This window comes from Salvelinus alpinus, chromosome 8 (assembly GCF_045679555.1).
Source record: "Salvelinus alpinus chromosome 8, SLU_Salpinus.1, whole genome shotgun sequence".
Classification (NCBI taxonomy): domain Eukaryota; kingdom Metazoa; phylum Chordata; class Actinopteri; order Salmoniformes; family Salmonidae; genus Salvelinus; species Salvelinus alpinus.
Window position 1 is genome coordinate 33,692,243 of NC_092093.1, and position 27,203 is coordinate 33,719,445.

Sequence of the window (27,203 nt, forward strand, 5' to 3'; positions counted from 1 at the left end):
CATTCACATACAGCATTTAAAATGTTTAATGACAACTATAAGCCAATCTGTGCATCTTGCGTTAACACGTCACGTCAATAAAACTTTGAGAATTAACTATGCATGCAGTAAACAATTCTAGTCTTTTACGTATTTATGTGAAGGAGGGACTGAAATGGCATGGAAAAACTCAATGCTGCATCACAATCTATTGATTGATCACTCTAGTTGGCCTGAGGTCATTAATTAAATTGAGCCATTTGCCTCAGGTTTATTGACTAAAAGTCTTGGCAGCCGCACTTTGATATAGGCTGCATTTCACATGGTCAATACCAGATTTCCACTTTTCCTCAGATCAGTTCATTACTGGAATCTAGTGTTGTTGGCCTGGCAATGAAAGGTTGCAGCCCATCCCAAATATCCCACAGCTAGAGGATGAGGCTTAGTCAAACAAGGACTGTAATATCTGATCGCTCTATTGGAAGATAAAAGGAGATGCTGTTTGTAGTTGTGTAAACAGATATACCGCATAGACATTGCTATGGTAGCTAGGTTTGATAACATCTAATCCTTTTTTTTTTTTTTTAAATGTCCCCCCCAAAAATTACATCACATTTTTGGGAGTGGCCCACCGTTGCTAAATGAATATAGGGGAAACACTGGAGCTGTGCATTACCAACAGTGTTAGAGTATATATACTGTACTGTATGTTTGTTTACCATACCCTAACTGCAGAGAGTGGGAAGGACATGGCAGTGAACACAAGCATGACTACAACAACTATTTAAAAGAAAGTAACTGCTGATCAATCAGGTCTTAAAAGATATGTAAATCAGTCAGTTTTGCTTTAATATTGTACATACATTACATATAGATAGCCATCATACTGACAATAAGGATTAAGTATTGCTTAAGGTTCAGTGTGCACTGTGAGGCAAATCACACAGGACGCGAGGAGAGAGTAACTGGGAAGATGGGTCAGGAAGGGATGGGACTAGAATATCAAGAATCCACTGGTTCACGCATTAGAACATCCCCCTAATGGAATCTAGTGTTGTTGGCCTGTGCAATAAGACGTTGCAGCCCATCCCACATACCCCATAGCTAAAGGATGAGGCTTAGTCAAATAAGAACTGTAATATCTGTTCACTCTATTGAAAGATAAAAGAAGAGTCTGTTTGTAGTTGTGTAAACAGATACGGTATACTGCGTAGATGTTGCTATGGTAGCTAGCTTTTATAACATCTAATCTGTTTTTAATTCAATGGCAGCATCTATTCAAACTAGATCATAGCATTTATATACTTTTATATGAACAGAACTCACCGTCTGATGTCTTCACATCCTTCACCTTGTCTTCTTCTTACGCAAGGAGGAAAGATGTATATGAGATACAGGTATTCTAATCTAGCTGTGAAAACGTCAAACAGTAGGAACATGCCAATCTCAGCAGTCATCGGGTCCATCTATATTACAAATCCAAATAGATTCCCGTCTTTTATAAAAAACTGCTTGAAGATGTTACATTACACATACTCTATGCATACTCTTTCCCAAACCTTGTGTGGGAACGTATGAATCGGGTTCAGTGCTGTACAATGGATTGCCTGCAGTGCAGTAAGACATACAATAGGAATCTGGGTTTTGACCCCAATAAGAATCCAATCTAAGAAACACCACAGATAAAATTTTGCTTCATAGCTACCTGTTTTGCCTACATAACATTCTACAATAACCCCAACATGTGACCCTTTACAAGATAAGTTTCAGCATTAAGCTCTATGAAACAATGCAAAGGGGACTTTTTAAATTCATCTTTGGGTGGTGTAAACAGCCTCAGGGTAAAGCCAGGGTAAATCGCACGGAAGTGTGTTTTATAGGGTTAAAGGCAAGCTTTTGAGAATCTCACAAAGCTACCAGGTTCTTTCTTTGGAATTAGACAAGGGAGTTAAACTGTTGAAATCAGTTCTTCATTCTAATGAAAATAGATTAATCAGTTATGCAAAAGGATATGTAATACCCAGATAACACCATATTTCACCCTACTGTATGCCTATCATCAATGAAGTCAAAACACAGCAAAGCCATATATCGTTAACCATGTTTGTTTTGTTTTCACAGATGTCCCACTGTTTGTGTTTGATTTTAGGGTTTAAGTCCTTGAAGGGAATTACTGTACATCTGGAGTGAAGTTCTTCCAAACCCATTACCCAGGTCAGTAAATAAGCACTTTGCTCTACCGTGCAGACAAACCACAGGCGATATACAGGGAGGTAATTCAGAGGGATCCTACGGTAATGGTCTAGATAGATGGAGGAAATTAGGCATTGGGTGGAAGGAGCAGAACATATGCTGATTGTAGACAAAAAAGAAATGTCAGGTAAACATTTGAACCGTACATTTAACTGCTCAGGAGAGTGTGGAGACAATCAGGATGGCTGTATGAGAGACTCAATCCTACATACGTGACCTGATCGCTCCATGCTCCGCAGAACACATATTCAGTTATTTAGTATGCTGGATTTCAGAGGTTGTTTATACTTGTTTAGCCAATACAGTAATTGAGTGAGTAAATAAACCCATCCATGTTGTGGGCCTCGGCGAAGGGTTGCTATAGTAACGTGATGGAGGGTTGTGTACGTGATGCCGGTGTTCACCAACAGAGGAAATGGAACAGCACAATCTTATTAACATCCAGAGATAGCTGGAAGAAATACTGGATGTATTAGAGATGTTGCAGCATCCTTCTGAAGGATTTTGCAAGTGGCATATGATATATTGTGCACAAAACCAAGCTCCCACTCTGCTAATAGGCGTCATCCTGTAGGTTTCATAACCATTAGGTGCTAGAGTACATCATGGGAGAGAGCTGTTAAACCGCTGTAGGTCCAGGTCATAAGCGCACCCCCCTGTTTCAGCTGTTTAAAAAGGGATACTTCAGGATTTTGACAACTTCCCCAGAGTCAGATGAATTGGTGGGTACCATTTTTATGTCTCTGTGTCCAGTATGAAGGAAGTTCGCCAGCCAATGCTAACTAGCATTAGCGCAATGACTGGAAGTCTATGGGTATCTGCTCGCAACTACCTCTAACTTCCCTTGAAGTGTTAACCTGTTTGTTTCCAAAAAAACTCAAAAGTCCACTCGAAGCATAGTCAACTCATTCTTACTTTTTTTCTCTGCCGCTTTCAGTTTGTCTTTTGCTGATGAGAAGAAGTTTTTAATAATGTACCACGTAGTAAAAATGCAAAAGGAAAACAGTGAAAGACATAATAGTCAGTTTCTGCTCGACACACTAATAGATAGGAGTGGTGCACTTTACTGTACCTGCTTCAGGTGCGTTAGTTAGCTTCTCCTTCACTGCAGGACCTAAAAGTGTGAGAACAGTTAGACAGCCTGATTCCAATTTTCATTGTATCTAACTGAAAATAATCTGTATTTAGTGTGAAAAACATTTCAATTGCTGTGTGGTTACCTTTTTTTGTAGATATGGGTCTTATAGCGACAACTCTTGCGGTGGCTTTTACCATTGGCACCACTACATTTGTGTGGTTACCTTTTCTCATAGTGGGAACTCTTGGAGTGGCTTTCTCTTTAGGGGGCTCGGGTTCCAAAACAACTAGTGCAGAGATTCTATTATTTATTACATTACATACTAATAAAACAAAAAGATAATAAGGCTCCTGATTGAACAAGTTAATTAAGCCAAGCAGGATGCAGGAAGCGCTATACCATTCTTTACAAGCGACCATTTGGCGTTGGCTTTTGCAGGTGACGGTTCTGATAGAAACAATAAATGTAATAAGTGTTTAACTGCAGTTCATAGTGAGCATTTGCTCAAGTTAACATTTGTGAAATACAGTATTACCTTTCTTGGTAGTGGGTGTGGTTGTCTTGCTAGTGGTTGCCTTGACTTTTTCTTTGGAGATTGCAGGCTCTAAAATAGTAATATATCCACACTTAGAACATGTGTTCATTTGTTGACTGGAATAACTTGATCTAAGTTGATGTTACCTTTCTTTGTAGGAGTTATTTTGTCCTTGTCCTTTTCCACAGGATCTGAGACAAAGGAAAATAAGAAATATGCTCATCATTCAAAGTACAGTATTCATACAGCTCAATGTTGCTCTGAGAATCACATAGCAGCTACATATATTTGTTACCTTTCTTGGCAGCTGTTGTCTTAGCTTTATCTTCGGAAACAACAACCTCTGAAACAAAGAACACAGACCAATAACTTAAATTCACCCACTGAACAACTCTAAAAAGTAAACATATATAAAATGTCTGTGTATACACATTACAACATACACTGAAGTACCTTTCTTTGTCGTGGAAGGTTTTGTCTTTTCTTCAGAGACAACAGCTTCTGGAATGGAAATATCATGGTCAACATTTTCAAATACAAGTCAAGTACGCAGCATGTTATTAATAATGTACTACCAAAATCTGTACCTTTCTTTACAACAGCTGGTTTGAACTTCCCTTTGGACACCACAAGTTCTAGAAGGAAAGAAAGAAATATAAACTATCTAACTGTATTTAAATACAGAAAGCAATGATCCCGTTCAATTGTACAAATTCTTACCTTGCTTCTTAACTTTTCCTTTAGGAGACTCTGGAAAAAAATGATTGACAAAATATAAGTAGAAAATCTGATCGATGTGTGTCTGGTATGGTGTAATACTTATAAGCAGCTATCTTACCTTTACCTGAAGTAACTTCTAACACTGAAACTCTTACCATTGAGTTCATTTACATAACAAGTACTGAACATATACAGTTTTCAGTTAGTGTGAAGGATGATTTGGTATGTAGAGAGTCTCTTACCCGTCTTTGAGGCAGCTGCCTTGGTCTTTTCCTTTGGAACTAAGAGTGAAGAAGATTGTGTTCCGATCAGACATGAACAAGTTATATAAGTGTATCCCTTTGAATCAACACAATATGTTCGTACCCGTCTTTGTGGAGGCAGCCTTTTCTTTGGGAGCCTGTGGTTCTTCAATGGCAAAAACAGTCTGTTAAGAGTTTCCTTTCAAGCACAGTATCAAGGGTCAATAAATAAAGAATATGGCATTGAATATGAGCATTTTAATTTACATGGAGAGAATATAAGCATTGTTTCTATCTTTGTGGAAAAGTAATATTCATATTATTTGCAAGCACTCTATCCCTTTAGAGAAAGATGACCTAGTTCCAATATCAGCTACTAAGTTAGAGTTTAAGTTCTGAGAGAATAATTACCTTGAGTCGATGGAGCTGGTGCAGGTCCAGGTGCTGGTGCTGGTGCAGGTGCTGGTTGAGCTGGTTGAACTGGAGCTGTTGTTTGAGCTGGTTGAGCTGGTGCTGGTTGAACTGGAGCTATTGGTTGAGCTGGTGCTGGTTGAGCTGGTGCTGGTTGAACTGGAGCTGTTGGTTGAGCTGGTGCTGGTTGAGCTGGTGCTGGTTGAACTGGAGCTGTTGGTTGAGCTGGTGCTGGATGAGCTGGAGGAGCTTGATAAACTTGATAAGCTGGAGGAGCTTGATAAAATGGCTGAGCTGGAGGAGCTTGATAAAATGGCTGAGCTGGAGGAGCTTGATAAAATGGCTGAGCTGGAGGAGCTTGATAAAATGGCTGAGCTGGAGGAGCTGTTGGAATTGGCAGTGGAGATGATAAAAAAAAGTTGTAAATTCAAATGGACCCAGATGACATATCTCATCATGTATTATGTAACTCTAGATAAAATCAAACAGGTTAGCTAGTTAAAATTGTATGTGACGACAAGGAGAAAAAAGTAGCTGAGGTGGTGAGCAACAAGGGACTAAACCAGGGATGTTAAATAATGTTAAAGAGCAAGAAAACAGATCAGTTAGACTTCTACGTACAATGCCTTTTCATTGCATACTTGGTAACCATGTACTGTACTTAAATGGTACTGAAGTTATAAAATATGGTGCATGAAAAGTAATTCAGGTGACAGAATCTAATTGAAAATAATAAAGATCTTTGAGGTGAGAAGCACCAGGAAACACCAAGAGACTACTGGGAAAAGCCACTGTAACTCGAGGAGCTGACAGACCAATAAAGGAACATAGTACAGAACAGTTTAAAGATGTAAATCTGTAGTATTTTCTAAATGGTTGTTGCTAACACTACTCAAATGTTCACCCAGAGATAATCATTAGAAACCTATACAAGGCCATAAGGACATACAGTAAACAGAGGCTATGACGCAAATAACTCTCAGCCCTAGTAACTAGGGCCTGGAAGTTTTCCTGGTGTAGTCATATGGTCAGGAGAAACTCTTCGCCCAAATAACAGCCCAAAATGTCAGGCACATTTAAATATTGTTAATGTTGACATTAAATGCCTGATTGGAAAGAATTAAAATAATACCAAATACCTGTCATAGTTGTAGGTGGAAATGGATTGTCTGTGAATATATGATGCACTGGAAGATAAATGGAATCAACACCTTTTCAGTCAAGTTTGAGAAGGATATATTACACTGCACATGTACAGGACTGTATTATACTGCAATAGAAAAGTGGCATACAGTATACAGAAAAATAAATACCACTGATATTGTACAGTATATTCAGGGGGTGCTTTAGAGCGTTAGTGTATACTTACAATACCAGCCAGGAGATGATGATGGCCAGTAGACTTGTGTGGGTTGACAGGCGGGAACTGCAACATACAACAACGCACATTCATACAGAACCTACATACGTTATGATATGTTTAATGTATTCAAGAACCTTTCGCTTGAAAGAATGCTTTATTAAAGTGCATGTTAGAAAAACAACATGCTCAAAAGGTGGTCTGATTCGTATCTACTGTATGATCTCTCTCATTCTTGCATGTTCTCTTGTACTGCTGCAATGTGTCCTAAGATGACACAGTGCTACAGAATCTAAATGTTTTATCTCTACAAATGTACCTGGCGCAGTTGCAGGTGCAGGCACCCCAGCATCTACATGTTGAGACTCTGCAATGTGATAAAAAATAGGTGTTGGACAAACATAACACAAGTACCTTTACAGAAGGACTGTTAAAACCACGGTGTGATTATTGCATGACTGAGTTACCTTCCTTTGTGGCCTTCGCTTCCTTTTTAAGTCTTAGTTCTAAGGAGGGAAAGGGAAACGGTACGGTACAATGGGGTTACATCTGATAGTTGACTTTGAAGTCTTTTTCCACCTCAGCCGCTCTAAAGACCTTCATCTCCCCACTATAACTGATGAATGGTGGTAGGCACTGAGAAAGAATACCTTTTAATCATCGAATATACTTTTTCCTCCATCTAACTACACAGAAGTATGTACTGTTCTGCAGTGTACAGCCAAAGGACATTGAGGAAGATTTGAATATATGTTTACATATACACGGCTAAGTCATTCATCTTGGGCTTGTACTGTATTTCAGAATGTCTTACCTCTCTTCCTGATCGCCGCTTCTAATTCCAATTTCCTTGCAGCCTCTGGTTAAATGACATAGTTGGAGTTACAGAGATTCAGCCACACATGTAAAGTGATCTTAGAATATTTACATTTATTCATTGTTTCGTTTTGTTTTGTTTTATTCAAACAACTTGCAAACAGCATTTCCCTGTTATTCATTTGAAATGCAGCAATATAGTAGGCTATTGCATAAGGTCACTTGCCGTTCATCTTATAGACATTTTTCATCTGCTATTTCAGAGATGTTATAATGAGCTGCAAACGGAGATGATTCCTACCTCTCCTTTTTGGCTTCTCAACTGGCCTGCACATGTCACGCTCTTTATGACAGAAAAGGGGAAAATCAATAATGAATACATGTCATTGATGTTCTTCTCATATATCGAGCAACTATTACTTTCAGCTTGTTTCTTCCTTACCTAATATTCTGTATGATCAACATTCAAAATACACAGTAAAAGTACAGAAAACACATAGTTGTCACACAGTACCTCTCTTAGCTCTCACTACTGGTTCCTTTTTAGGGGGCTCTGCCTCTGAAAATGAAAGCAGAATACATGACATAAGGGAACATTGTATCCGCATTCTTGCTTTGCACTGTAGTTGCATGCCAAAGATAGACGCAAGCTTTTTGAGAACACGTTCAGGCATGTATAGCTGTTTTATAATAAAACCATATTATATTTTAAAAAATTTATGAAAATGAAAAATGTGTGAACATTTAAATAGCTTAGATCATCATTGGCATTATTATATTGAACAGCTAACTACTTATGTCAAATGTAGCAAAGAGGTGAAGCAGATAAACCATCAAGAATATACAATTCAATCTTTGTTCCATCTTTAACTTTGAAAAGATACCTGATCAAACCGGAAGAGAATGAAAGACCCTCCACTAGTATAAAGATCAACAGATTTGCACTAAGATTGAATTGGTTCATCCGTCGCCTCTAGTCTCTATGCTACTTTCAAAGCTACTTTCAAAGCAATATTATATCAGCTTCACAACACATACTCTTCCTGTCGGGAGTGGCCATTTTAACTGTGGATGACAAAATTGGTGTAGTCAAACAAGTCACAAAGTTCAGTTTTGAAAAATGATATTATTAATACATTTTAAATTAGGCTCGGACTCAGCTAACACATATAATATGAATGTGTTAGACCAGTATTCAATTTTGATTGTCTTTAACCTTTTATCTTACTCTGAAAAAGGTAATTTCAGACAAGCAATAGGACACTTGAGATTCTACAAAGTAGAGTGCATACTTTATGATGCAATGCTCATATAATGTGCCTATCTAGCATAGCGCTATCAAACAGAAAACACATCGGCGCAATGTATACAGTGAGGGAAAAAAGTATTTGATCCCCTGCTGATTTTGTACGTTTGCCCACTGACAAAGAAATTATCAGTCTATAATTTTAATGGTAGGTTTATTTGAACAGTGAGAGACAGAATAACAACAAAAATATCCAGAAAAATGCATGTCAAAAATGTTATAAATTGATTTGCATTTTAATGAGGGAAATAAGTATTTGACCCCTTCTCAATCAAAAAGATTTCTGGCTCCCAGGTGTCTTTCATACAGGTAAGGAACGGAGATTAGGAGCACACTCTTAAAGGGAGTGCTCCTAATCTCAGTTTCTTACCTGTATAAAAGATACCTGTCCACAGAAGCAATCAATCAATCAGATTCCAAACTCTCCACCATGGCCAAGACCAAAGAGCTCTCCAAGGATGTCAGGGACAAGATTGTAGACCTACACAAGGCTGGAATGGGCTACAAGACCATCGCCAAGCAGCTTGGTGAGAAGGTGACAACAGTTTCTGTGATTATTCGCAAATGGAAGAAACACAAAAGAACTGTCAATCTCCCTCAGCCTGGGGCTCCATGCAAGATCTCACCTCGTGGAGTTGCAATGATCATGAGAACGGTGAGGAATCAGCCCAGAACTACACAGGAGGATCTTGTCAATGATCTCAAGGCAGCTGGGACCATAGTCATCAAGAAAACAATTGGTAACACACTATGCCGTGAAGGACTGAAATCCTGCAGCGCCCGCAAGGTCCCCCTGCTCAAGAAAGCACATATACATGCCCGTCTGAAGTTTGCCAATGAACATCTGAATGATTCAGAGGACAACTGGGTGAACGTGTTGTGGTCAGATGAGACCAAAATGGAGTTCTTTGGCATCAACCCAACTTGCCGTGTTTGGAGGAGGAGGAATGCTGCCTATGACCCCAAGAAACCATCCCCACCGTCAAACATGGAGGTGGAAACATTATGCTTTGGGGGTGTTTTCCTGCTAAAGGGACAGGACAACTTCACCGCATCAAAGGGACGATGGACGGGGCCATGTACCGTCAAATCTTGGGTGAAAACCTCCTTCCCTCAGCCAGGGTATTGAAAATGGGTCGTGGATGGGTATTCCAGCATGACAATGACCCAAAACACACGGCCAAGGCAACAAAGGAGTGGCTCAAGAAGAAGCACATTAAGGTCCTGGAGTGGCCTAGCCAGTCTCCAGACCTTAATCCCATAGAAAATCTGTGGAGGGAGCTGAAGGTTCGAGTTGCCAAACGTCAGCCTCGAAACCTTAATGACTTGAAGAAGATCTGCAAAGAGGAGTGGGACAAAATCCCTCCTGAGATGTGTGCAAACCTGGTGGCCAACTACAAGAAACGTCTGACCTCTGTGATTGCCAACAAGGGTTTTGCCACCAAGTACTAAGTCATGTTTTGCAGAGGGGTCAAATACTTATTTCCCTCATTAAAATGCAAATCAATTCATAACATTTTTGACATGCGTTTTTCTGGATTTTTTTGTTGATATTCTGTCTCTCACTGTTCAAATAAACCTACCATTAAAATTATAGACTGATCATTTCTTTGTCAGTGGGCAAACGTACAAAATCAGCAGGGGATCAAATACTTTTTTCCCTCACTGTAGATATAGACATACTGTATCCATCACCAATGTAGATTTGCCTCTTTTCAAACAGCAGGGGCCAGCATTGTGCCTATTGCAGCAAGCTTCAATACTGCCATGCTCTCTGAGGTCTCAATGTACTTCCAGTTACAAACATGTTATTAAGACAAAAACACACTTCATCTGAACACTTCAAGTGAAATCTTACAAAAACATGCAAAAACGTGAAACCAGCGTCACTGGTGCATATCATTTACAGCATACATGGATGCATCACAGTTTACAGTACTTTCCATAGGGCATTCGAGCGATCTTTTGGTTTCTGGTCCAACGCTCTAGCCGCTAGGCTACCTGCCGCCCTACACATTTTTACACACTGAGAGTTACATATTGAGAGTGCTGCTCTGGGCATGTTAACGGCTGTGCATTCCTGTTCCTCTACTTCTATATAAGCTCTTACTTCAACAGCGACCAACACCCTCCGTAGGGAGCAAGAAGAGATACACTACTGTGCTGCTATTCCTAACCACACGAAGGATAAAGTGACTCTAACATACCTTCCCTGGCTAATTCCCTCTTGACACTTTTAGCTATATGTCACAGATATACCGGCAGTTAGTGAAATGCACCCTAATGCGTGGCTTATCTAAACCTTTCCACTAGATGGCGACTTTGAGAAGCAAAACCAAGGAAACACCAACCATATCGCAATATGAAGTCACTGAGGATTGTCATTACTGAACTTTTAATATATGTTTGGTAGAAACACTGCAAGTTGTAACAATGGACTTCGCATTACTTGAGAGTTAGCATGTCAACAACACAATTTAAGCCACAAATGGAACTCACAACACGGATATCGCCAAACCAAACTTTTAAGTATTGCCAATAGACTCATGAGTCAGAAACAGAAACAGATGTTGAGTCTACTACACAGAAGATCCTCTCAAAGTCAGAGGATACTTCTTGCCATTTGTAAAGCTTCTCTCTACAGCAAGTTCTACATTCAAGATGAATTCAAGACTAAAGAAAAATAAAATTTGATTTGATTTGATTTAAAGCAATGCAGAAAGAATCACTCCAATATTTGTCATATACAAATGCATCTGGCTCATAGGGGAACACAGCCCTTACTATGAGAAATAATATCAGCCGAAGATATGGTAAAGATAAAAAGGGGTTAGTAATGAATGGCTCTCACTTCTCCACAACCATGCATGATATTGATCTATTATCGGTATATTAATACCTTTCTCCTCCGTTGGCTCACTTTTGGCCTCTTTGGGCTTGGACGAATGCATACAAGGGCACACTACTGTAAAATGGAATGCATAGCTTTAAGACTACATAGAGCGGAATAGATTATTGAAATGTGCAATTCCCTATTTTTAATTGTTTCCTTTTCACTTATATTCAGATCATTACAGAACAGGCGGCTCTGATATACCTTGTTCTGCAGGAGGAGCAGCTTGCTTGACCTTTAGTTCTGAAAAAGAAGTAGATTTACTGATCAATACTAATAAATATATAAACAGCAAAATGGTCTGGTATACTAAATCCTCTTCGAAATAATCAATCAATGTAAATGTAAGGTGGAGCTCTTTTTCTTTGATGTCACACAGATATCACCTCATAAAAGACATGTGGTAATATGCTCCAAGAACAGGGGAAAAGAAAAGGTAGGTGAATCACAGACAATTAATAGAATTAATTATTCAACCAAGAGGGAGATTTTTTTTCTTGGAAAATCAATATTCATCCCCAAAAAAAGTGCTTTTCAGAGCTAACAATAAGCATGCTTCCTTCTGTAAAAGTCAGAGCTCCTGTAGCGTTTACATTATGCATTCATAAATCAAAAGGTTATGACTGGAATTAATTTGAAAAGTGGAGACAGTAAGTCACAGGATGCGAATATGACAGCTTTATTAGAAATCTGGATTGCTTGAATTTGTCAGAATTAATGTGACACATTTTGATTAAACGGCAACCTTTCACTGGAGAGATGAGATATTCACAGCGAACCTATCTGGCTGAAACTAGTGGCACATGACAAAGCTGCAGATAACAGAGAAAAGAATGGTGGTTACCATAGCGTTTGAGGCCATATGCTTAATTTGGGAAATACAATTTAAGGATACCGCAATACTTCCAGTTTGTGTAAATCCAAATATCATGCTACAGAAATCAAATCTGGAGCTGCTTCTCAGATGCTTTCGGGGGACATTGAGACTGATCTCATTGGAAAGATTTTAGCCCCAAAACAATACTACTCAACCATGTGGTCTAATACATGATCATCGGGGAGGACATATTTCAAAATACGGAGGTTTGATTGTTTCAGTCTTCTGTGAACTATACTTTCGTAGTTTGAACAGGCGTGCTAGAGAAGACACTGCGTACGTCCTCATCATCAACAGGTAAATGCTTTATGGCTGTAGGACAAAACAGGACAAATGAAACTATAAGATGATCATGTCACGATCACTGATCCGTTACACTATAAACTCATGTATCTGTTTGCTGTTCATTTGTATACTTACTAGTTTCCCTTTCTATCATATTAAAATATATGTTATTACGCAAACTGTAGTTCGGGAACATTGTCCTTCTTTCTCAACCAGCTACAAACACAACAGAACATCTAGTGTACAATAGATGCTCATTTGATGGAAACGTTTTTTCATTCCAGTTTAAGTAGAGCCTTTTGCAAGACATGACAAAAATAAACAGTTATCAACAAATGCTGTTTCGAAGCTTAAGGTCAAACCACTTCACGAGACAGAAGAAAAATTGAAAGTTCCACAGACATTAAAGGGGAATAGAAACACTTCAGGAAGTAAATCTAAGCAAGAGATGTATTCAATCCACTAATACTAAACATGTTAGCTGGCGTTCTGAATCCTAGTGTTTCCCTTCCCCTTTAACATAATACTTTTTGTCGTGGCAAGGTGTCCTCGGATTCTGAAGAGAATGAATAACTCATACAGTACACTGTAAGTGGACATCTGTACTTAGTTTAGAAGAGTATTGTGTAGCCTATAGGAGTGATTGGTATACAAAATGATCTAAATGTATGTAATGCATGTAAGCTAACGTTGTGCAAGCGAACACTACAGCTGACAAAGTCAACAAGTGCATAAACAGAACAGTATTCAATAAATACATCTTTACAAAGCCCATGTCTGCCACATCAGAATGGACAGTGAATCCATACCAGTTTTATGATTTCATGGTTCTAAGACAGTTGCAGGGGCAAAGGGGAGTTGTTCCTCTCAGGCTAGCCTACAGGCGCTCCTGTAAGGAAGTCCACTGTGTGGATTCAGAACCTAGATTCCCATCTACTGCATTTTGGAGGAAATAGGACAGGGGTTCCCCACCTTTTTCTGCTCCACAAATTCATGTCTAAAAAATCATGGGACCCCAATTAGTATGTTATCTTGCCTGTTATCGCTGTGTGTTTATATTTACTCAATACTAGTCTACCCCAGGCTGCCTCAACACATAATACTGCCCTCCAGGTGTAGTCTAACAGTGTACAATACAGTTAGTTGACTTGGTTGGATATACCTATGTTCTTAATTTGTTTAAGAATTACAACACATTTTCTCAAGGGGCCCCATTTCAATATCAGGGAACCCCACATAGGTTCCTGATCCCAAGTCTGGGAACCACTACAATAGCGTATGGACAGTTCCACGGTAACAGAATGATGCTGATACTCCGATTTTTCACTTTCAAATGTATGTCAAACAAAAACCAATGATTGCACAGACTATACAACTCTACTGACAATGTTACAAAAACATATTTACTTGAAGAGCAGTGCAGACACAAAGTTTGATAACAGAAGGACGGGTCGTGCTGTTTGTGCTGTCATTCTGTTACAAAACGTTTAATCTGCACTGTTCTTCCAAGTAAATGTGTCCAATTTTCTGTGGAATTTCTCAAAAGTCGTCCTTGTGCATAGAGTTGTAATGGTTTGTTTAACTTTGCAATTATTGGTTTTTGTATGGCATACATTTTAAAGTGGAAAAGCTAAGTAATCATTCTGTTATAGCATCATTCTGTTATAGCATCATTCTGTTATCGTGGAATTGCTCGTATTGCTGTGGAATGGCCTTGTGGTTGTGACTCGGTGACAATAACAAATACTGTGGTGGTATGGATGACGTTCTATAGCTTTTCAATTATTCAGATGTTTAGCTGAATGCAAAATGCGGTCATGCTAACACAGAAGTCTGCTAGCAAGCTCGGTTGAAAACAAAAAATATCTTTATCAAATGTCAGAATTCGACATCCTTACACGTCCTACTTGACTATATCATTCAAAATAGCTCTAGGAAGCAATATCATTGACCTAAAATGTAATGAGAGGCATGGCATTATATCATCATCTAATAGCGATGAACAAGGGTTTGCATCAAAGGCCATCATGATTTCCCTCTAATACTGTAGACGATCCTGTCCTGCCTCTCCACAGGGACTCTGGCTGTGCAGAGTGTACCTCCTCCCGATAGGGACTATCGGAGAGTGAAGATGATGGTCTTTCATGCAAACACTTGTTCACCGCTATTAGATGACGATGGCTCCTGTACAATCATATGAAATTGTCTCCAGCCTATTAGATGTTTAGATGTATACCTCAGAGCCACTACAACCCTTAGCTTTGTGGGAGCTACACTGTCATTTCCAGTTGCACTCCTGTATTCTACCCGAGGTAATCTGGGCATCTCTTTTACTCTTGAAACCCAGAGAAATCTATATATTTCCATTCCAGTCACATCACATTTCCCTCCTATTGCAGATCAGTTCATTCACAGCGTGTCTCCAAATGTAAACAGAAATGGGAATGGCAATCCCCAAACATTGAGAATGGAATTATATCTTGGCTGTGTGATGAGTGTCCTGAATGTCAAATCACAATGAAACAAATGTGTTGTAGCAGTTGTGGATGGTTCAGCTGTTCTGTTTATATGTGACCATGGCCATTCTGTATGGGGTCCGATATCACTGGAGGGAAAAACATCTGCCAAGCCTCTTAGTGTAAGTATGGCACATCAAGCAACAAAAATATTCCTTTGATCACAACTCAACTCAATCACAACTCAACCATATAAAATTATTATCGTTCTCACTGCTACCAGGTCAGATAATATGTCATTTCAAGCTGAGGTACCTCAACGGAATGCATAGCTTCTATATCATTCTGATAAAGGTTTGATTGAAGTCTTTGTGAGGGGATAATTTTTGGGGTCATATTTTAATTAGCCTATTTGAATGTTGTTGACCATTTTGCAAATCTGTTCAAGTAAACGTACAGAAAGAGTAAACATCCTTCTCCACTAAAGCTGTAAGGGTAAAGTTGAAAAATTCAAAGCCAGACCACTGTTATTGATCAGGTCTCTGAGGTAGTTAGTGGCACAGCCTGTGACACAGTCTTCAGTGCAGACATGCCAACCGCCAGACATATATTTCATATTGATAGAAAAGAACAGCTGGGAGAATGAGTAATGTAGAAGATGGAGAGAGATCAAAGAATTGTCCTAAAGCCTTTCTCTCCACTCCCACCCCCCTGCTCCTCCTACTCTACTCCCTCGTTCCCTCTATTCAAGCACTCCGACTGTACACTGTCAACTCGGTTCAATATCTGTGTAGCAATTAATTGAACACATGACATAGATAAATTGCTATGGAACATGACCCTTTTCTCTTCTTCGACCTATTTCTTATCTCCTCTCATCCTGTGTCTAACATCAACCCCCTCTTTTTATTTACCTTCGGCTGCAGGTTCTACCTCCTCGGGTTTAGGTAATACCCTCTTGGGCTCTGGTGCTAACCCCTCTCGTTCAGTGATGGGTTGTACCTTCTCCTCAGGTTTGGGCTCTGCTGTCCCTTCCTCCACTACCTCTTCCAGAGCTTCCTCTATTGTCAGTTCTGGTTCAGCAGATGTTTCCTCAGTCTCCTCCTCCTCCTCCGGTGCTTCTGAAAGGATGATCTCTGAGAATATATTCACAGCTGGAGCTAAATAGTTTTGCCAGGATTCAATGCATCAATGCAGAACCCAACTTAACGTTAGGGGATATTATACAGCTTTTGTAAGGGTCATGTCGACTTTCAATGGAATAATATGCTACTAACATCAGTAGGTTACATAACATTTGGTGCACATTTGACCTCCACGAGTGAGAAAAGCATTCATTTGCATCTGCGATCTCCTCTGTCTTTTCCTCCTATATTTCACTCTCTTTAGCCTCTTCAGAAGTGGGGTTACTTTTCTTCAATGGGCGGTGTTACTGTAATGAATGCAATTAGTCATGTTAGAAAATCTAATCAGGGGTCTCTCAAGTGGCGCAGCGGAAGAATGGCATCTTGGATGAATGGATGAATGGCATCTTGGATGAACGGATGAATGGCATCTTGGATGAACGGATGAATGGCATCTTGGATGAATGGATGAATGTCATCTTGGATGAACGGATGAATGTCATCTTGGATGAATGGATGAATGGCATCTTGGATGAACGGATGAATGGCATCTTGGATGAATGGATGAATGTCATCTTTTGGCAATACTATTAAACTATTAAACTATTACACTATTACTACTATTACACTATTACTAACTATTAAAGCTAGACTACGGGGACATATTAGTAAAATCTGTGCCTGTGGTGAGTAATTATGATAAACAAATATGATATAAGATAATGAATTATAAATGCATTTCAATTTCAAAAATCATGAGTAAAATACTATTGTTTCTACAACACCTACTACATACACCGTCAACTTCAACTGCTGGAGTAAAAAATAGCTAGCCACAGTAGCTTGGTAAGTGGCAAGTTCACACATGAAAGCTGACTCTGGTACCCCCTGCCTTAAAGGGGTACTGGCCTGGCAACCCTACAGAGCAACAGCAGCTGCTATCCCCTGATCTACACAGCATGAATACAGGGATTTCTATCAGAACCCCCAGAACATGCATGGCCACACACATCTCCTCACCTGATGTAATTAATACTCATGTCTTGGTGGGTTCGCTGCCAAACCAAACCAGTGTATCATCTTGAAATAGGTCCAAATAAGACTTTTTTCGATTTATCTAAACCAGAACATTACAAAATGTGTGCCACGAACAGTGTTGGAAAAGTACCCATTGTCATACTTGAGTAAAAGTAAAGATACCTTAATAGAACATGACTCAAGTAAAAGGGAAAGTCTCCCAGTAAAATACTACTTGAGTAAAAGTAAAGATACCTTAATAGAACATGACTCAAGTAAAAGGGAAAGTCTCCCAGTAAAATACTTACTTGAGTAAAAGTCTAAAAGTATTTGGTTTTAAGTGTCAAAGTAAATGTAATTGCTAAAATATACTTAAGTATCAAAAGTAGAACTCATTTCAAATTCCTTATATCAAGCAAACCAGACGCCACTATTTTTTATGTTGTACATTTGTTACGGTTAGCAAATGAAGCATTTGTGTTTGTTTAGTGAGTCTACCAGATCAGAGAAAGAAGGGATGACCAGGGATGTTCTCTTGATAAGTGGGTGAACTAGACCATTTTCCTGTCCTGCTAAGCACTCAAAATACAAAGAGTACTTTTGGGTCTTAGGAAAAATGTATGGAGTAAAAAGTACATTATTTTCTTCAAAATATGAATAGTAAAGTAAAGATACCCCAAAAACCACTTAAGTAGTACTTTGAAGTATTTTTACTTAAGTACTTTACACCACTGGTCACGAAAACAATAATGTGTTATAATATTTCCTGTTTTGTTGTGGTGGCTAATCAGCCTGATATTGGGAAAAATACAATCTACACAGGCCCTGTTACAGAGGGAGAAAGAATCCCATTACCCAGGCAACTACCATCTTCTTTGGTGGTTGCCATTGAAACGTAAAATTTCATTATGTACTGAGGAACAGAAGATCATATTTTGTTTTTACTGTATCTACCTGGGCCACTCTGGTTGACAATAACACATTTATTATACTCATTAATTGTACTATTGTATCACTGTATTCATACGTCTTCCATCCTTCCATCATGAGGCTTCCTTACAATCTTTATATTATCTGTGTCAAATATCATAATTTAATACAATTTTAAATATCATGGGCAGTCTTTAGGTAACAATTAATGCTAAATATATCAATATGATTGAAGGCCTTGATACCAGGAACAATTGGACTAACACCATGATAAATCCCCAACCATCACTCATGGATAAAAAAAAATATATATTTTTGCGATGCTGTATAATGTAACAGTAACTCTAAGAAAGCTTTTGTTTTAAGACAGATTGTTCTATTATGGATCAGTAAAAAGTGTGTAATATTCAGACACATTTTAACGCTTATCTATATTGTATATCAGATTTCAGTCCGTTACTAATCAAGAATAGTAATATCAATAATGTACCCTGTGAAACAGACAGCTAGTTTTAATTCTGACCAGTTAGTTGATAACAATGTATTAATGATATTATCTTTCTCATTTACTACACAGGTATAAGGGTTATGCATGATGATGAAACATCAATGTAATGAAAGTTATTGGTCAATACCTGTCAAAAGAAGGTCATCAATGTCATCATCATCATCGTCGTCATCCTTGGATAGATCATCTTCTTCAGGTGCTGAACTATCAAAGGCTTCTGTTGTGATTTCATTATCCTCATCGTCATCTTCTTTGCCGATCTCTTCAGCTGAATCCTTCACCTCATCATCATCATCATCATCATCATCGTCTTCTGTGTCATCAGAAATGTCTGAGACATCTATAACAGTCTGTCCTGAATCCTCGACTGTTTTGTCATTGTCATCGGCACCACTGTCCTCACTGACTTTGCCATCATCGTCATCATCAGTGTCCTTTAAATCTGTAGAGTCATCAGTTGTATCCTCAGCTAATGTGTCTGAGATATCCATATCCTCACTATCAGCAAGATCGACTTTGATATCATCATCGTCATCATCGTCATCTTCTAGGTCAATGGGTTTAGTATCGTCATCTGTTTGGTCAACATCTATGCTATGATCTTCCTCATCAACATTATCATCATCATCATCTGCAGTCGAAACAGGAGCATCATCTGTGGCTTCATCACTGGCAGCAGCAGCAGGACCAGCTACAGCATTTTCATCCTCTTCATTATCACCATCATCATCATCATCATCATCATCATCATCATCATCATCATCAGTGGAAGCAGCATCACTGGCATCCTCATCTGTAATTGCTTCAGTTTCAGCTTCAGCTATGGTGTCATCCTCCTCTCCATCATCTCCAGCAGAAGTTTCTGTCTCTGTGTCATCAACATCAATCAGAATGGGGCCCTCATCCTCATCAATCTCAGCAATGACCTCTGCAGCAGCTTCATCTTCACCTTCATTTTCCTCTGCCACCTCATCAGCTGCAGCTGCTTCTTCCTCCTCCTCCTCCTCTTCCTCATCATCAGCCTCAGCAGCAGCCACCTCTGGAACAGCCTCTTCCACCTCCTCCTCATCCTCCTCATCAGCCTGTGGAGCAACCTCTTCCTCCTCCTCCTCATCATCCTCCTCATCATCAGCCTCTGAAGCCACTTCTTCCTCCTCATCATCACCCTCCTCATCATCACCCTCCTCATCATCAGCCTCTGAAGCCACCTCTTCGTCCTCATCATCATCTTCTTCAGTCGCTGCAGCAGAGTCCTCTTCATCTGCTTCACCATCATCGTCATCGTCATCATCATCATCCTCATCTACCTCGGCCTCAGCTGCTGCTTCCTCTTCCTCATCCTCTTCCTCCTCTTCTTCATCTTCTTCCTCCTCTTCCTCACCCTCATCATCTTCTTCCTCATCTTCATCCTCTTCTTCCGTATCCTCATCCTCTCCATCCTCTCCATCCTCTTCCTCATCTTCCACTTCATCTACATCATCTTCCTCTTCCTCCTCCTCCTCCTCCTCTACTTCCGCAACTGGTTCCTTTTCCTCGGCAAACATCCCTGCAACTACAGAATTAACAGCGTAAAAGTGACATTCAGTGCAGTGGGCCGTAACCAAAAAGATAACAATAAGGCCCATAATTCATTCTTTTCAAGACAACACAACACACTGCAACACAATTAACACAATATCTTTATTGTGTACTCATAATGCTTACACCTGACAAGCTGCTCTCTGCTCACCTGAGACATATACACCTAGTAGTGAGTTTACACTACATGAATACCTCAGTGTGTATGTGCTGTTATCATTATTCCATATCATAAATATGGCCAATATAATGCTTTCTCTACATTACTGTACATTGCAGCAGTGGCGTAAACATAATGACAGTGTTCCATGCAGGAGACCTCAAAGACTGACTCCATACAAAATGACAAATGCATATATAGTTATACTTGCAGATGTTGACTTGTTTGAGGAAAATAATAGTTCAGAAATTGTCAATTCACAAAGAGTAATTCTGTCAGTGAAGAGTTGTTATTTCTGTGGTAGTGAGGGAGAATACTCTCATGGTTATGATGCTGGGTATGAAAAGCAATCCAAAACATTTAAAACCCCAGACCAAAAAAATAACAACAGAACAGAACAGAACAAAACCAAACAATACAAAAGTCCTGTCAAGAATTAAAGCAGCAATCAGCAGTAGAACAAATAACAAAGCCTCCTCCCAACCCCGTTTTAGTAAAGAGCTGAGGGTTGGGGCTGGAGAAATGTCATCACTCTCAAATTCATAGACAGAGCTATGTATGCAAGGACTGACCATCCATGGTGGGGGTTCTACTAAGCTATATGGAATTGTTTTAAGAAGGTCGTGCCAAGGATAATTTTGATATTTCATTTAGAATTTTAAGTATCAAAAATAAATATTATGGCCTTACTGCTTTTAGCCCATACAAACGCATTGAATAACCGATTCACTACATGGAACAACAGATAGTCCCCCAAAAAATATCAAAAGGAAGTTTGTTCTGAAGTGTCTGTCCTATATCTGAGAGGTATAAGAAAGATCAGATATATTTTGTCATGTATTTAACCCCTTTTTTTTGCACTAAACAGATATCTCTAGCTTTAGCTGTTGGATTGTTATGGGGATTTTTTTTAATGCTAATTAGATTTCCGCTGGGGCACGGACATCAACCTTTGAGGGTTTTAACGATGTTTTGAGGCTATATAGTGTTTGTTTACATTTATGGTGTTTTCTTTACATTTTCTTTGTTTACAAAGAAAGTAAAACAAGCTTATACTTTGGGTTCTGACGGGGTACAACAGTAAAAACAGTAACAAGGTGTGAGCGTTTCTTTGCAAGAATCGGGTGACGTCCCCAGATCAAGCCCTGAACTACACAAAAACCTCCCGGGGGCCATGACAGAACGTTCTAAGAGAATCTTATAAATGTCCTTGAGGACATCACCGGAACCAACCAGGTAGTAGACAAAAACATCCAGGGTACCATGACAAAATGTTCTAAGAACGTCCTACAAACATCATTGGGGACGTCCTCGGAACAAACCGGGAACTAGACAAAACCTCCACAGGACCATGACACAACGCCGTGAAGACTTTAGGCGGCCATTTCATAATGTCCCAGGGATGTCCTAAATACTCGTTATTGTTTGCAGGGCAGTATTCACATTGAAACATGTGTTTACAAGATGCAGTATTGGTGAATTCATGCTCACACAAATGAGTTGTGTCCTTAACTAATACTATTTGTACCATAGTACTACTAAATAATAAGATACATCGAGAGAAACTGTAGTGGTCTATTTAACAACTGCAATCGACTACGACAGTTGAAATGTGTATTTACTGAGTTTTATTGTACTATTCGATTTTTCCTACTACAAAATAAACATCTAGAAGACATGTAGTGACCATATATTACAGTGATCATGAATTAAGGCTACTGGACAAGTTGTCTAGAGTAGCTTCTGGGAGTATAATTACGGTGTCTGGGAACAAATAGAGCCAGCAGTTACACACAGATACAGGCTAGTAATATCACATTACATAGCAATTATTGACAGGATTGCACCCATTTTCCAAAAGTTGCTCTGGCGACAGCGCAAATGACCGCTTACGTCACGTAGCAAAATGCCTCATTCCCATCAAAAAGATGTATCGATCATCATCACATGCCTGATGTTATTTCCTGACAAATTCGTTTTCAATATGAGCATCATATAAAGAACAGGAGGGCACAGACCTTGTTTTCTGGACGGTAGGAATGCAGCTATGAGGTAGGAAGGAAGGGGATTCCAACAGCAAGAGGTTAGAACACAAAAAATAATATTAAAACACGATCCACGTTCCTTGACAAGTACACAACGTGTGATTATGGATACAGAGTTAAAGTACTGTAAGTTGCCAAGTTACTATGATGGTTATGCGGAGGAAAACTAAGCATTTTAGCAAAGCCACAAAACAACAAAACCATTTGTTAGCACTGCGCAATAGCATGATTAGAGTAAATGACCATTGAGTGTGCTTACCGGTTTGTGCATTTGCTACGTTGTCATTTTAGTTGAACTACATTAGATCTAATGTAGTTTACATATAGTAAACATCTACATGTATGTTTACCTATAAACATGGAAAGCATGGCCATGGTACATTCAGCCTCAGCTTGTAACTCTTCCACGAACCATCGTACATCTTTTGGGACGGTTTTACAGTTAAGTGCCAAGGTGAACATCCATAAAATATCACACTCCACAAAATCTACCCCATTAACCTCAGCCTGTATCACCTTTTCAAGTCCTAAAACGTGGAACAGCTAACCTACATTAATCAATGTTGAAATGTTCCAATTTGATTAGGTCATAAAAAACTAAAACACGCATCATTTCATTAGTCAATCTTTTATTTTGCTTGTGCGTTTTGTCAATGATGTGAGGGCTTCTAAAGAGTGTGAGGGGAATGGCATAGTGTAGATAAGCGGTGGAAAAATAAGCGATGGAATGGTTTCAAAATACCATAGAGAAGGATAGAAGGGCAGAATCCTTAGGTATTAGACAGCAGTGTGTTAAGAGAGATTTAGGCCTACATTCTGTTAGGGTTTCTGGCACAGCCAAGCATGTATAGCATATCTTACCCTACAGATGTAGGATCTTAATACGAGGCAGCTTGCTACAGCAGGATCCTGCAGCAACCGGAAATGTGAATTATTATGTGGATTATAATTAATGGACATTTTTGTAGGGGTTGAAAATCAAGTCTGAAATTTCCAAGTGGAAATTACAAACTTCGGGAGCCTTTTTAAACCACATACACTACAACTTTTAAAATGTCCTGCATTGCAGGAAAGTTCTACCGCAACTGGGTGATCAAATTAAGATCCTACATCTGTACAGCAGATTACAAATGGTGTAGGTCTTGTAGGTCTGACTCCATGCAGTGACCCTGCATTTCAGCAGCAGGTTTGGAGTGACTAATCGCGCAGCACGTCTAAGCTCTTGCTGAAAGAAACAAGGCTTTCACTTCTAAAGCGTCATTAGTGGCCCGGATAAGTGCATTTTGTTATCTCAGGTCATGCGGACGCCTGCTAAACTCTAAAGCCAAGCCCACGTCCTCACAATAACCTGTAGCTTTGTGTCAGTCCTTTAATGAAACAGGATGTAGAGTAGCAGGCAGAAGAGTTAGTGTTCACGTTGACTGACAATAGCACTATAGCCAGGAAGCATTTCTCGACAAAGAGGTGTTTTCCTTTCCCTAACAGCTGTGGCACAAAGAGCATGAAGGAGACGGCTTTTATAATACATTGATGAATAAGTAAACGGCAAAATTAATAGATGCATGAATACAAACCTTTTTTCTTAACCGGATGTAGCTCACCTAAATAGCAGAGGGGCGACAAAGATGTCAGCTTAAGAAAGGAACCAACCAAATAGATTTAGTAAAACATTGATGAAGGCAGAATAAATGATGAATGTGGATCAGAGTGGAAGAACGGTTTTTCTTCAGCTGCAGGCAGCTTATTCTCAACTCTTAAAAATCACTAAGGAGCTAAAGAGTACAAGTCAACTCAATGAAAGGCGGTACTGTAGGCTACACAACAACAGCAACAACAGCTAGTAGGCTACATTTTGTTTACTATGCATCTCAGAGCAAAGGTGGATTTAGTGAAATGATTGGACTAGTCAGCCATTCTTCAAAGGAGATTTGAAAATACACCAACCTCGTTTGTGCTAAACCGGCACTAGCTATGAATAGCAGATATCCACATTATGATGGTTTTTTCCCCCCTCAGAAGTTAAGTGAGAGGAAAATGTTCGTTCTCCAGGGTGTGTTTGATGTTTTGGGGATGTGTTTGAGATATAGCTCCTTTCAAAGCACATTAGCCTGAGGGATAAAGTTTCCAGGTTGTGTAAATAAATTAAAGCAACAAATAATATTTTAAAGTTTATCCTGAGGCCAGGGTAGAAATGTATTTAATAATTTGTTATTTAGTGCTATGATTCTCTATTAGGAAGTTGGCATTGCTTTGGTGTCATAACCTGGAAACTATACTGTGCCCTGAGAGTGGTTAGAGTGGCTAGGCTACAGTGAGACAGTGTGCCTGTTTTAGAGTAGCTACTCTAAAGTGAGACCGAAATAGTCTCTGCCCTTTGAGTCGTAACTCACAGACAGCTGTCAAACCGCCAGGCAGGTCAGCATCTTTCTGCATTAGTCCACTGAGCTATGCATAGCCATTGTGGGGACGACCATTCCCTCTTGCTTTCTCTCTTTTTCTATTATCTCCCTTCGTCTTGCACCTCCACCCCTCCACAGACTCACTCTCTCCATCATTTAACAGGGAGCAGAGGTCACAGTTACGTGTGTGTGTGTGTGTGCGCGCGCATGTGTGTGTGTGTGTGTTTGCGTGCGTGCGTGAGTGTGTGTGATTCCGATATGACTGAGGCAAGGAGGGGTGCAGAGTGGTCAGTTGAGATACGTAGAAACTTTAGTCTGTCTGACAGACACCTTCGGATGATAAGCTACTGTCATACTGAATGTATACAATACAGTATGTTCATTTGTATTGTTAATGAACTCAAATGTGCATTATATGCCTGTTTCCTAATACATGTTTTTACCCAATACCTACTGTACCTTTTACATTTTAATGCACTCTATTGGCCTAGGCAGAAGGTCACTGCTCTAAGGCCAGGGGTACTGTTGATCCCCAGATGGCATAATACTATTATCTGAAATACCATCCTTATAGAAGTGACCTAATAACAGTGTGTGTGCATCCCGGTAATCAATGGCATATGGTATGATTTAGAAAAACAACAATAATGCAGCAGCTGCCTGTATAGAGTTAGTCCATCTGTGTAGGTTTTAATTGATTCACTCCAGCTCTAATTTCATGTGTGTGTTCATATTAAAACTACATTGGTTTCTTCATTGGGACTGAAATCAGTGCCTAAATTCTGCGTTCCCTTTACTGCACAACAACTGTAAGTTACATTTATTTGCCTACATTAATATTCTGTACTGTGATTCAGTAATGGCTGCTGTAGGCCTACTGTATGTGTGGTGCTGCTGCTAAATTGACTTAATACATTTGCTCTGCCAAATCACACTGTTGTGCGTTCATTCCTCTGCCACAAATCATTACTGTTTAGCAGGAAGTTTGTCCCTGAACTGTAGTACAGTAGTTGTCCTCCACACTGTGGTATGCTTAGAGCTCCTCTTATAAAAGTAAATTGCTAGGTTGTCATTGAAATTGAATGCCTGATGTCAAGTTGCCTTCCTGTTTCAATAAGGCTGGTAAAAATGCATTTAATACCCAGCTGAATTTTAGGCTAAACTAAGGAATTGAGATTAGCACTGTGGCTATATCAGATATCCTTTAGCTAACATTGTATAAACTGTATGAGCTGATGTTGTTGTGAAAGACACCTAACATGAACTGCTGAGTATAATGTTGATAATGATGGTTTGGAGGAAGCTTGGAGATGAGATGTGCACATTAAAGTGAGCGTGGCGAGCACAGTGGGTGGTGAAAAGACACAAGCAAGGGATTGATGAGAGAGAGAGGTGATTTCTGCTTTCTTTGGATGACTTTATTTTCTTTTTTTAGAACAGTCACACACAAATGTGGTACAGGAGTTAAAGGTAGGTCGAGAGCCTTGTTCTTCCGCTTCAAAATTCTTCTGCGTGAAAGGCTGGAAAACAGTGTCCCGTTCTTTAGTTTGGAGTTCGGATTTGGGAATGAATGTCACCTCCTACGTTTCTGTTATTAGCTTGTACAGATGGACGTGGTGCTGTATTTAATATTACAATACATCATCTACTATGAGATATGATAAACAGTGTCGGGTTGATATGTGTGGTATACACAGTCGTGTGTTGAGTGTTTATTAAACCACAAGCTAGCCTTGGAAAGAAGCTTGGCTATGGTTCACAGGTTCTCAATCTGCCAGACTCATCCTGCATCACACCCTAAGCCATATAGACTTAAGGGCTGAATTGTTACAGGGGAGCCATTAACTGAATATGTGAACCTATAGAGGTGAAATGGTGGAAGTGAAATGGTATAAATCAAACAGCTTGACGTTGAATGTGGCATGACCTGCCAGGTGACTCGTCAAGTCACAGTGGGTCAGCCCTTTTTTTCTTTTTGAAATAACATGGTGGTTCGTTTATTATGTTACTGTTGTTGCTGTTGTTTCATCTATTATTAGGGTGGCTCAAGAGACAACTTGTGAAATATACCTTCGATTTCCTCCTCCTCGGGTGCTACCAGGCTGGAGACAAAGGTCAGAAGCAGTTTGCCCCAGTCAGTGGACTCCTCCACCGCCTCGTTCACCACTTTCATGGGGTCCGAGCTGATATGCTGAATGCTTCCTGAGAGTGTGGTGAACAGGCTGTGTGAG

General features: G+C 39.5%; 1 protein-coding gene across 20 annotated transcripts in view; it reads right to left on the minus strand.

The window, feature by feature from the left end:
• trdn (triadin) overlaps positions 1 to 27,203 on the minus strand; it is a 55,887-nt gene that overhangs the window by 17,662 nt on the left and 11,022 nt on the right. For 8 of the 20 annotated variants that reach the window (XM_071413586.1, XM_071413578.1, XM_071413581.1 and 5 more), the window contains 27 exons: positions 27,043 to 27,174; positions 24,148 to 24,174; positions 22,547 to 22,573; positions 18,918 to 20,342; positions 16,126 to 16,347; positions 11,798 to 11,836; positions 11,600 to 11,665; positions 7,909 to 7,953; positions 7,696 to 7,737; positions 7,393 to 7,437; positions 7,046 to 7,084; positions 6,898 to 6,945; positions 6,588 to 6,644; positions 6,358 to 6,405; positions 5,219 to 5,602; positions 4,932 to 4,973; positions 4,808 to 4,846; positions 4,566 to 4,595; positions 4,433 to 4,480; positions 4,299 to 4,346; positions 4,141 to 4,188; positions 3,992 to 4,036; positions 3,846 to 3,914; positions 3,710 to 3,757; positions 3,453 to 3,596; positions 3,305 to 3,346; positions 1,306 to 1,341 (listed from right to left, as the gene is read on the minus strand). In XM_071413586.1, the coding sequence (XP_071269687.1) occupies positions 1,306 to 1,341; positions 3,305 to 3,346; positions 3,453 to 3,596; positions 3,710 to 3,757; positions 3,846 to 3,914; positions 3,992 to 4,036; positions 4,141 to 4,188; positions 4,299 to 4,346; positions 4,433 to 4,480; positions 4,566 to 4,595; positions 4,808 to 4,846; positions 4,932 to 4,973; positions 5,219 to 5,602; positions 6,358 to 6,405; positions 6,588 to 6,644; positions 6,898 to 6,945; positions 7,046 to 7,084; positions 7,393 to 7,437; positions 7,696 to 7,737; positions 7,909 to 7,953; positions 11,600 to 11,665; positions 11,798 to 11,836; positions 16,126 to 16,347; positions 18,918 to 20,342; positions 22,547 to 22,573; positions 24,148 to 24,174; positions 27,043 to 27,174 (3,285 nt within the window). The remainder of the gene's footprint in view (positions 1 to 1,305; positions 1,342 to 3,304; positions 3,347 to 3,452; positions 3,597 to 3,709; positions 3,758 to 3,845; positions 3,915 to 3,991; positions 4,037 to 4,140; positions 4,189 to 4,298; positions 4,347 to 4,432; positions 4,481 to 4,565; positions 4,596 to 4,807; positions 4,847 to 4,931; positions 4,974 to 5,218; positions 5,603 to 6,357; positions 6,406 to 6,587; positions 6,645 to 6,897; positions 6,946 to 7,045; positions 7,085 to 7,392; positions 7,438 to 7,695; positions 7,738 to 7,908; positions 7,954 to 11,599; positions 11,666 to 11,797; positions 11,837 to 16,125; positions 16,348 to 18,917; positions 20,343 to 22,546; positions 22,574 to 24,147; positions 24,175 to 27,042; positions 27,175 to 27,203) is intronic. The other 12 variants (XM_071413575.1, XM_071413585.1, XM_071413584.1 and 9 more) reach the window with 12 other exon arrangements.